Source organism: Scyliorhinus torazame, unplaced genomic scaffold (genome assembly GCF_047496885.1).
Source record: "Scyliorhinus torazame isolate Kashiwa2021f unplaced genomic scaffold, sScyTor2.1 scaffold_475, whole genome shotgun sequence".
Taxonomy (NCBI): Eukaryota; Metazoa; Chordata; class Chondrichthyes; order Carcharhiniformes; family Scyliorhinidae; genus Scyliorhinus; species Scyliorhinus torazame.
Window position 1 is genome coordinate 3,324 of NW_027308202.1, and position 12,045 is coordinate 15,368.

At 50.3% G+C, this 12,045-nt stretch overlaps 1 protein-coding gene across 1 annotated transcript in view; it reads right to left on the reverse strand.

Annotated features, from left to right (window-relative positions):
* Positions 1–268: 268 nt before the first annotated feature.
* The window catches only part of LOC140406322 (anoctamin-5-like), a gene marked incomplete at its 3' end in the record, with an annotated part of 79,220 nt that continues 67,443 nt past the window's right edge, over positions 269–12,045 (reverse strand). The window contains exons 8-9 of the mRNA XM_072494439.1: positions 2,643–2,731; positions 269–390 (exon numbers count right to left, since the gene is read on the reverse strand). Of these exons, the coding sequence (XP_072350540.1) occupies positions 269–390; positions 2,643–2,731 (211 nt within the window). The remainder of the gene's footprint in view (positions 391–2,642; positions 2,732–12,045) is intronic.

A 12,045-nucleotide genomic window follows, 5' to 3' on the forward strand; every position in this document is an offset into this window, starting at 1 on the left:
AATGAAGAATCTATAGGCCCAATTTAATTAGAAACATGATCATAAATTTATTATATTCTACCTATCCTCTAACTGGGATTAACAGATCTACTGAAATCCAAACAAACAATGGTTCTTTTAAATGGTGAATAAAATCCAAATCTCTGCCCCCAAATTATATTTCTCCACTTCATTGAAAGTTAGTTACAGAATGTACTAATACTTGAACAATTAATACTCTAGCAATTAATCGGATTAAGAATTTATAAGAAACAGCAAAAATATGTACCTTTTTGACACTTGTTCCATAAAACTCAGGTCTGGCTGGCTCATCATTTTCAAAGTTTTCAACATCCCATTCGTAAACCAGTTTTGCATTTACTCTTTTCCACATTTCCACAAATATTGTTCCTGAAGACAATGCATACTTTTATTCAGTACAATTGACCTTGCAAGACTTGTCCTCTTCCAATTTGATCACAACAAGAGCAGAATGGCCAAATTAAAACTATAGAGCAGATTCTGTCTGAGGTGAGAAAAGCAGTGTGCAGGTTTCTCGCCAGACTTTATAGTGCACTTTGGCGGGACCGATAGAGCCGGCAATGCCAATTCCACAGATATCAGGGCACCATCGTTAAAGGGCGCTCCGATCTGTGGTAGATCGGACCCACAGATGCATCAGGGGCCCGGGGCCCAACATCTCCTCCGCCTCTCCTCCTTCCCCCCACCCCCCCAAAACCCTTCCAAGAGGCCCCGCAGCAGCACTGCCATCCTGGCACTGCAAGGTCCCTCTACCCCTAGGGGCTTTATTTAGCTTGGCGCCCCTGGGGGTTCCCCTCAAACTGCTTTAGGTTTTTGAAGGCCTGTCCTGTCAGTGAGGTATGAATATTCAGTGTGGAGGGAACCGTATTGCGGGAAACCCTATAATGACATTAAATGCAATTAAATTTATTGAATCTCGTTACGTCACGAGTCGTGGAAAGTCAAGAAACGAGATCTCTTCGGTGAGAATCTGGTTTCCAGATTCTTGTGAGATTTTAGGTCCGCATTGCCATTTATGCTGATGGCTAACGTGGGTTCAAATAGCATCTCTTTCTCTCCCCCCCCCGCCCCCCCCCCATATTCTATATATTTATGCTGATGGCTAACGTGGGTTCAAATAGCATCTCTTTCTCTCTCCCCCCCCCCATATTCTATATCTTCAACACAGTTTTTGTAGGTTCACAGTTTTCTTCCTCAACCCTATTCTTTTATTCGCCTCAATTCCCTGGAAGCAGGGATTCATGCTGGGGTATCATTCCCCTTGTACAATCTTTAACTGTCCAAGCAGGCATGCTGAATCCAAGCAGGCATGCTGAATCCAAGCAGGCATGCTGAATCCAAGCAGGCATGCTGAATCCAAGCAGGCATGCTGAATCCAAGCAGGCATGCTGAATCCAAGGTGGGGTACCATTCCCCTTGTACATCTTTGTCTGTCCAACCAGGCATGCGGAATCCAAGCAGTAACTGCTAGAAGATTATTTGGAGGTAAAGAGGACATCACAGTGGAGTTCAATCCTGGTCTTGCCCAGAAATATGTACTTTCCAAACTTCCCCTTACTCTACTAAGGAAACATCGAATATTTGGGGTATGACCCACATTTCTCAAGATGCTGACAAGCTTGCTGAGAATTCCCAATATTCACAGTTTTCAATGATTTATCCTAGGTCGCCCTGCTGCTGACATCATTGCTTGAATTCACTCACGCAGTTTAGTCCAAAGACCATCCTGATCAGCTAATTCAAATTATATTATTAGAAATCCAGACTATGAGCTGGAATTCTCCGACCATTTGCTGGCAGCCGGATTCTCTGGTCCTGCATACACACGTTTATTTTGTTTAAATTAAAAATAATGCAGAAGAATTTTAAGTCTTTACATTATTTGCCATAGTGCCCAGTGCAAAAATAATTGTTTTGAAGACTCTAGTAATTTTAGATGTGATGTGGAGATGCCGGCGTTGGACTGGGGTGAGCACAGTACGCAGTCTTACAACACCAGGTTAAAGTCCAACAGGTTTGTTTCGAATCACTAGCTTTCGGAGCACTGCTCCTTCCTCCGGCGAATGTTCCTTCACCTGAGGAAGGCGCAGTGTTCCGAAAGCTAGTGATTAGAAACAAACCTGTTGGACTTTAACCTGGTGTTGTAAGACTTCTTACTAGTATTTTAGATACATCATGTTCATTTTATCAGTCGAATAAAGTATGAATCATATAATTCAAGTCATTCCTTTAGGAAAAACAAAGTTTGGATCGGTGTTCATATTTCCCAGTTTTAACTGGTGTTTCACTTCAAGATATACATGATCAGTATTCTTATTACCCAGTTTTAACTGAAGACCTCAATATGGACTTGTATTTCACTGGTTAGACTGATCAATATACCTCGAGTCACCCAGAGTGAATTGATTGGCCGTCACAGGAGGATCATAGAATAAGGCCATTTGGCCTGCCAACTCAGCGAGCAATTTAACTGGTTCACCTCATCCACTGGCTCTCTTAAATTACCACTAGTTGAGCAGAACCATAAACTGGAGATTTCATTTGCAAGTAATTAATGGTGCAAATATTATCGCTAGAGATATTCCATAATAGCAAGTGATTACCACTGACAAATTCCTTACCCCACAAACAAATAACGAGACCAAACCATGGTGTAGCAACATTATCAAAGGACGATTGGATTACAGTAAATAAATCATCTGATGAAATCCTGTGACAAAACAGAATGAGAATAACTGCAAATTAACAATGAAATTGATAATATTGGTTCAGAATATAAACTGATAAGAATGATTTAATTGGATCATTTTTGGATACATGGTAACAAGAAACTTGGAGGAGCCCCAAGTCTAATTTCAAATTGGTTTGAATTTGATCTTTCTGGATTACAGAATAAAAACTAAAATTTGCACTGGTATCAAAATATATGTGCATGCAACACATCCAGACACATGGAAAAATCCAAAACATCCATACAGGACATCCTCACTGTCCCATAACATTATGTGGCTTGATACAAGATTTTAAAAAACAGGAACACTTAAAATTTAAATAAAATGTGGGGGAAAAGATACAATACTGCCCATTTCAGTTAGGAAAACAACCCAAAATATTTTATTAAGAAGGGATGAATAACTGGAATTGAACAAAGAGGTTATATCGTCAAGACATTGGCCAGGATTCTCCCTTCTGGGTATCCTGGCCAAAAAGTCCCCACGCCGGCAGGAAACCAGCATCAACAGCTCCCGAAAGGAAGGAATTCTCCGAACTTTCGGGGGCTAGGTGGACGCAGGAGGGGTTGGCGCTGCTCCAGCCAGCACCGAAGGGACGGCGCGAGTTCGCACATGTGAGGAACAGCTGGCGTGAACTCACGCGTGCACGGACCGGCCGGCGTATTTCCGCGGATGTTCAAAATCATGCAAAATAACACAAAAGGTCAGTGACTGAAAAGATGCAGACAAGAATAGATGAGGAAACATTTTTCTACACTGCGAGCTAAGGTGATCGAGAATGCACTGCCCAAAAGTGTGGTAGAAGCCGCATTTAAAACAGAATTGGATAAGGATAAATATTTAAAGGGAAAATTAATCTGGGGAAGCTACAATCCAAGATTATATGCATGCCAAAGAGCAAGTAATCCTACAATCGACAGTTCAGATCAAAGCTCGACTGTCCTGCCATATCCAGTCATGAATAGCGGTGGACAATTAAACAATAATTTGAGGGGCTGGTTTAGCTCACTGGGCTAAATCACTGGCTTTTAAAGCAGACCAAGGCAGGCCAGCAGTACGGTTCAATTCCCATACCAGCCTCCCCGAACAGGTGCCGGAATGTGGCGACTAGGGGCTTTTCACAGTAACTTCATTGAAGCCTACTCGTGACAATAAGCGATTTTCATTTCAAGTAACTGAGGTGGCAGCTCCACAAATATCCCATCAATGATGGGGGAAGCCCTACACTTCAGTGCACGAGATAAGGCTGAAGCAGGTGCAATATCAGCCAGAATTGCTAAGATGAACCATCTCGCCCTCCTCCCGAGATCTTCAGCATAGGTGCCAGTCTTCAGCCAATTCAATTCACTCTGCTGATAACAAGGAAACAGCAGAAGCCACTGGAATCTAAAAAGGCTATGGACCCTGACAACATCCCAGTTGTAGTCTTGGTAACCAGAACTAGCTGCATCCCTAACCCAGCTGTTCTAGTAACAGCTCCAATTGCATCTTACTCAGCAATGTGGAAAATTGGCCAGTAGGCCTTGCATACAAGACACAGGGCAAACAAGACAAATCCAATCCTGCCAATGACACCCATCAATCTATTCTTTAAAAAAATAATTTTTTATTAAAGTTTTCACAAAATATCAACAACTAAATGTAAAAGGAACCCAATAGAATTGAATAAAAACAAAACAACCCAGTGCCCCCCTCCCCCCCTATACATAAATAATAAATTATCACCCGCCGAAACACATGGCAAACATAACAAATATATACACCCCCTCAGATCCCCCAGTATAGACAAACAAAAATAAAATAGAACCCATCCCCGCCCCCCTCCCCACCGGGTTGTGTTGCTCTTATTAGTCTTAGTTTTATTAGCTCTGATTATGTCAGCTTTGCTCACGAGTCGCCAGGTATCTTTCGGATACCGCTACATGGTCCAAGCTCGAGTAATGATTTTTTTTTTTTTATTTAAGTTTTTTCACACAATTTTTCTCCCTACAAACAATAACGCACCCCGTAACAAAAGAGAAATCGCGCAAAGATATATACATGGCAAAATGATACATTTACACAGCTTTGTACACTGGCCCTCACCCGTACGTGCCAGTTTCCCCAACCCTTCATGTTATCTCTTGCTCATCCACCCTCCCAGGCAGTCCCCCCTCTCCCAGGACGTCTCCCCCCTTCCCCCCCCCCCCCCAAAAGGTTGCTGCTGCTGCTGACCGACCTTCCTCTAACACTCCGCGAGATAGTCTAGGAACGGTTGCCACCGCCTGTAAAACCCCTGTTCAGACCCTCTCAGGCGAACTCAATCTTCTCCAACTTTATGAACCCAGCCATATCATTTATCCAGGCCTCCAGGCTGGGGGGCTTCGCCTCCTTCCACATTAGCAAGATCCTGCGCCGGGCTACTAGGGACGCAAAGGCCAGAATGCCGGCCTCTTTCGCCTCCTGCACTCCCGGTTTGTCCACTACTCCAAATATTGCTAGCCCCCAGCTTGGCTTGACCCGGACTTTCACCACCTGAGATATTGCTCCGCCACTCCTCTCCAGAAACCCTCCAGTGCCGGGCATGACCAAGACATATGGACATGGTTCGCCGGGCTCCCTGAGCACCTTCCACATCTGTCCTCTACCCCAAAGAACCTGGTCAACCTCGCCCCCGTCAAGTGCGCTCTGTGGACCACCTTAAATTGTATCAGGCTGAGCCTGGCACACGAGGAGGAGGAATTAACCCTACCTAGGGCATCAGCCCACAGACCTTCCTCGATCTCCTCCCCCAGCTCCTCCTCCCATTTACCCTTCAACTCTTCTACCAGCGCTTCCCCCTCTTCTTTCAACTCCTGGTGTATTTCCGACACCTTGCCCTCCCCGACCCATACACCCGAGATCACCCTATCTTGAACTTCTTGTGTCGGGAGCAACGGGAATTCCCTCACCTGTCGCCTCACAAAAGCCCTCACCTGCATATATCTAAAGGCATTTCCCGGGGGTAACACAAACTTCTCCTCCAGTGCCCCTAGGCTCGCAAACGTCCCGTCGATGAACAGGTCCCCCGTTCTTCCAATCCCCGCCCGATGCCAGCTCTGGAACCCCCCCGTCCATCTTCGCCGGGACAAACCGGTGGTTACCCCTGATCGGGGACCACACCGATGCTCCCATTGCACCCCGGTGCCGTCTCCACTGGCCCCAGATCCTTAGCGTTGCGGCCACCACCGGGCTCGTGGTATACTTTGTCGGCGAGAGCGGCAGTGGTGCCATCACCAACGCCCCCAGGCTCGTTCTTTTACAGGACGCCATCTCCATCCTCTTCCATGCCGCCCCCTCTCCCTCCATAACCCACTTGCGGATCATCGCCACATTTGCTGCCCAGTACTAGCTCCCCAGGTTTGGCAGCGCCAACCCTCCTCGGTCCCTACTGCGTTCCAGGAACCCTCTCCTTACTCTTGGGGTCTTATTCGCCCACACAAACCCCATAATACTCTTGCCTACTCTCTTAAAAAAGGCCTTAGTGATCACGATGGGAAGGCACTGAAACACAAACAGAAACCTCGGAAGGACCACCATTTTGACCGACTGCACTCTACCCGCCAGAGAGAGCGGTAACATGTCCCATCTTTTGAAATCCTCCTCCATTTGCTCCACCAACCTCGTCAGATTCAGTTAATGTAGGGTCCCCCAACTCCTGGCTATCTGGATCACCAGATACCGAAAGCTCCCCTCCACCCTCCTCAGCGGTAGGTCCCCTATCCCTATTTCTTGGTTCCCCCACCTGTAATACAAAGAGCTCACTCTTCCCTACATTGAGCTTATAGCCCGAAAACTCCCCAAACTCCCTTAGAGTCTGCATGACCTCCACCATCCCCTCCATTGGATCCGCCATGTACAGCAACAGGTCATCCGCATATAGCGACACCCGATGCTATTCTCCCCCTCGGACCACCCCCTTCCATTTATTAGACTCCCTCAATGACATGGCCAATGGTTCGATCGCCAATGCGAACAAAAGGGGGGACAGGGGGCACCCCTGCCTCGTCCCTCGGTACAGTCGAAAGTACTCCGACCTCCGCCGGTTCGTCACTACACTTGCCATCGGGGCTCTGTAAAGGAGCTTAACCTAATTGATAAACCCTATCCCGAACCTGCGCAGCACCTCCCAGAGGTACTCCCACTCTACTCGGTCAAAGGCCTTCTCCGCGTCCATAGCTACCACTATCGCCGCCTTTCCCTCCTCCGATGGCATCATTATCACGTTTAAGAGCCGCCGCACATTGGTGTTTAATGGCCTGCCCTTTACAAATCCCGTCTGGTCCTCGTGGATTACCCCCAGGACACAGTCCTCGATCCTCGTGGCCAGCACTTTTGCCAGCAACTTTGCATCCACATTGAGGAGCGAGATCGGCCTGTACGATCCACATTGCAGTGGGTCCTTGTCCCGCTTTAGGATCAAAGAAATTGTCGCTTCCGACATGGTCGGGGGCAGGGTCCCCTCCTCTCTTGCCTCATTAAAGGTCCTCACCAGTAGCGGGGCCAACAGGTCCGCGTACTTCCTGTAGAACTCCACCGGGAATCCGTCCGGTCCCGGGGCCTTCCCCACCTGCATGCTCCCCAAACCCTTGCTCAGCTCCTCCAACCCAATTGGTGCCCCCAAACCAGCCACCACTTGCTCCTCCACCCTCGGGAATCTCAGCTGATCTAGCAATCGCCTCATCGCCTCTTCCCCCGCTGGGGGCTGGGATCTGTACAGCTCTTCATAAAAGGCCTTGAATACCTCGTTTATTTTCGTCGCACTCCGAACCGTGGCTCCCCTTCCATCTTTGACTCCCCCTATTTCCCTCGCTGCCATCCTCTTACGGAGCTGGTGTGCCAGCATCCGACTAGCCTTTTCCCCATACTCTTAGGTCGCCCCCTGCGCTTTCCTCCACTGTGCCTCCGCCTTCCCTGTGGACAACAGGTCAAACTCCGTCTGGAGCCGTCGTCTTTCCCCAAGTTATCTTTCCTCCGGGGCCTCTGCGTATCTCCTGTCCACTCTCAAAATCTCCCCCACTAACCTCTCCCTTTCCATACCCTCTGTCTTCTCCCTAGGAGCCCTAATGGAAATTAGCTCTCCCCTGATCACTGCCTTCAACGCCTCCCATACCACCCCCACCTCCCCGTTGTCGTTGGCCTCCAAGTACCTTTCGATACACCCTCCCCCCCCCCCCCACCTTCCCACACACCACCTCGTCCGCCAGCAGTCCCACATCCAGCCACCACAACGGGCGTTGGTCCCTCTCCTCTCCCAGCTCCAGTTCCACCCAGTGTGGGGCATGGTCCGAAACGGCTATAGCCGAATACTCAGTCCCCTCAGTCATACTCGGGATGAGCGCCCTACCCAGAACAAAGAAATCTATCCGGGAGTAGGCTTTGTGTACATGGGAGAAGAAAGAAAATTCCCTGGCCTGCGGCCTTGCAAACCGCCATGGGTCCACTCCACCCATCTGATCCATAAACCCCCTAAGTACCTTGGCCGCCACCGGCCTCTTTCCAGTCCTTGATTTGGAGCGGTCTAGTGCTGGATTCAACACTGTATTAAAGTCCCCTCCCATTATCAGGCCTCCTATCTCCAGGTCCGGAATGCGCCCCAACATGCGCTTCATGAATCCTGCATCATCCCAGTTCGGGGCGTATACGTTTACCAACACCACCCACATCCCTTGCAGCCTACCGCTCACCATTACATATCGCCCTCCATTGTCCACTACAATAGTCTTGGCCTCAAATGACACCCGCTTTCCCACCAATATTGCCACCCCTCTATTCTTCGCGTCCAGTCCCGAGTGGAATACCTGTCCTACCCATCTCTTTCTTAGCCTGACCTGGTCCGCCACCTTCAGGTGCGCATCTTGGAGCATGGCCACGTCCGCCTTCAGTCCCTTTAAGTGCGCGAACACCCGAGCCCTCTTCACCGGCCTATTCAGGCCCCTCACATTCCACGTTATCAGCCGGATTGGAGGGGCTCTCACCCCTCCCCCCCACGACCCGCCGACTAGCCATCTCCTGGGCCAGTCCCGTGTCCACGCCTCCCTCACCCTCCAGACCCCCAGAGGGGGGATCCCCGTCCCGACCACCTCTTCTGTGTCCCATTCCCTTTCGGCCAGTGCAGCAGTAACCCTTTTCCCCCCCCCCCCCTCCCCCCGCTAGACCCGTCTAGCTTTTTTGCTCTCCCCCCCCCCCCCCCCCATGTCACTCCCGTAAGTCAGCTGACCCCGGCTTCCCCCGCTGTCCCATTGACCACCCCGCGTGAGAGTCTCCCAATCCATATGCATTCCTTCGTTCCCCTTCCCGCCTTTCTTCCCCCGCGCTTTCCAAAGCCCGCTCCGCCCCCTCTGGCGCAGCTCCTGTCGCGGCCTGGTCTCTCTCCCCCAGCCTATGTAACATTTCCTGCACGTGATTGACCCCCTATATACAACAACCATCACACATCAAACCTCAAACATCCCCCTACCCTCACAAACCCGCAGTTAGAATCCAACTTTAGGCTTGTACAAAGGTCCACGCCTCTTCAGGCGTTTCAAAGTAATAGTCTTGGCCCTTGTATGTGACCCACAGCCGTGCTGGCTGCAGCATTCAGAATTTCACTTCTTTCCGGTACAACGCCGCTTTGGCCCGGTTGAAACCCGCTCTCCGCTTTGCAACCTCCGTGCTCCAGTCCGTGTATATTCGGATCTCTGCATTGTCCCACTTACTGCTCCGCTCCTTCTTGGCCCATCTCAGGACCCGCTCTCTGTCCGTGAACCGGTGGAACCTCACCACCATGGCCCTTGGCGGCTCATTTGCCTGGGGCTTCTTCGCCAGCACCCGATGTACCCCGTCCAACTCCAGCCGGCCTTGAAGGAGCCTCGTGCCCATCATCGCCTCGAGCATCGTGCTCGCGTATACCCCGGCATCAGCCCCCTCTGCTCCTTCAGGGAGACCCAGGATTCGCAGATTCTTTCTCCTCGACCTGTTCTCCAGGTCTTCGAGTCTTCCCGCCCACCTCGTGTAGCGCCTCGTTCTGCTCCACTCTCACCGCCAGGCCCACGAGCTCGTCCTCGTTCTGACTGACTCTTTTCTGTACCTCCTGGATCTTAGCTTCGTGGACCTTCTGGGTGATCCAGAGTCCTTCAATTGCCGAAAGCATAGGCGCCAACATCTCTTTGCGCATCTCCTCGCGCTGCTCCTCGAAGCAGCGCTTGATGAACTCCTGCAGCTCCCCTTTGTCCCTAGCCGCCGCCATTTTGTTTTCTTTCCCCGTTGCTCCAGTGCCGCTCCTTTGGCCGTTACACTTCTGGTCCATTTAAAAAGTCTATGGAAACTCCTGAAAAAGGTCAGAGAGTCAGTTCTAGACAGGAGCTGCCGAATGCACGACCTACTCCTCCATGGCCGCCACCGGAAGCCTCGTCCCCGCCTCTTCAATGGCCTTGGTAGATCCTTTCACAGTTGTTCCCTCTGCTGCTAGAATTCATCTTTGATTGAGTCAAGTCAATTTGCAGCTTTAAGCTTGCCCTTCCCCCGCCTGCATGCTGGAAGAGGCCCTTGTCTAAACCTGCAGCCAAAGCCAAATCTTTTACTGTTTCTGCCGGGTCTGGTAGCCAAAAGACATAACATTCCTGGGGGACACTGTCAGGGGAATGCTGCAGTCTTCTTGCCACACCGGGAAATGTCAAACAAATACCGTGGGGGCCCTGTGAAAGAGCCCAAAAGTCCGTTCCAAGCGAGAGCTACCGAATATGCGACCTCGCTCTGCATAGCCGCACCCGGAAGTCCCGCTCGAGTAATGATTAATAAGTCAGCACACCGCTTAGTAAAATTGAAATCAACAGTCATTTATTATGTACAGCAATAAATACTTATACAATAATCCAACTGTCTATATCACTACCTACCACTACTGGCCAATACTTACTTTTGGGGATGGCCCACCAGGTCAGGTAAACGAATGGTTTATCGAATTGGATCTGGCCTGTGGGATTCAAAAGGCTGATACGGGTCGATGGCTAGGAGTCAAACTTACGATTTCTAGTCGATGTTCTTGCGAAGCTTGCGAGCAGGAGAAGGAGGGAGAGAGAGATCAATCTGAACTTGGCCCCTCAATTGATATGGCCCAGGGGCTTCCCGCCCCTCGGGGCGGCCCTTGACCCAGAGTTCCAAGTGATTGGACTTGTTCCCAATCACTGGGTTCAATATGCTCCAATAATGGGGCGATTCCTCGATCGGGGGGGGTGGTCGTTCACCTGTCTTTGTTTCGGCCACTGCAGGCGCCGAGGTCTGGCCCGGCATTCAATTGCTAATATGTTGCAATTGTTCCCGGGAATAGCCGATTAAACTGCAAATGTCTGTGTTGATGTGCTGCTAATAGTCGCAGATATCGATCTGGGCCGATTTCCCCAGAGCCGAATACGCTATTCTGTCTGCAGCTGTCCGTTTGTGTCCTGTTGGCTGCTTTTCCCATCAGCCTTTTCGGTTAGCCATTTTATATCGGGTTTTGGCCAAATAAATCAGGAATCAGCCATTTTAGGTGGCTACAGTTGCTGCTGACCATAGACTTCCTGGCAGAACGGTAGACAAAGAACGGTTGCCACCGCCTGAAAAACCCTTGCTCCGACGATCCCCTTAAGGCAGATTTCACCCTCTCCAATATAATAAACCCCGCCATATCGTTGTTCCAGGATTCCACGCTTGGGGGCCTCACATCCCTCCACTGAAGAAGAATCCTTCGCTGGGCTACCAGGGACGCAAAGGCCAGAATACCGGCCTCTTTCACCTCCTGCACTCCCGGCTCCTCTGCAACCCCAAATATTGAGAGCCCCCGGCCCGGTCTGACCCTGGATCCTACCACCCTCGACACCGTCCTCGCTACGCCATTCCAAAATTCCTCCAACGCTGGGCATGCCCAGAACATATGCATGTGGTTTGCTGGGCTCCCCGATCACCTAACACACCTGTCCTCACCCCCAAAGAACCATCTCATCCGTGTCCCGGTGATGTGTGCCCTGTGCAGCACCTTAAACTGTATCAGGCTGAGCCTCGTGCACGATGAGGAAGAGTTCACACTCCCTAGGGCACCTGCCCACGTCCCCTCTTCAATCTCCTCTCCCAACTCCTCCTCCCAATTACCTTTCAGCTCCTCCACTGAGGCCTCCTCCTCCTCCTGCATCACCTGGTATGTTGCCAAAATCTTCCCCTCTCCAACCCACACCCCCGAGAGCACCCTGTCCTGTACCGTGCGTGGCAGCAGCAGCGGGAATTCCACCACTTACGGCCTGGCAAACGCCCTTAC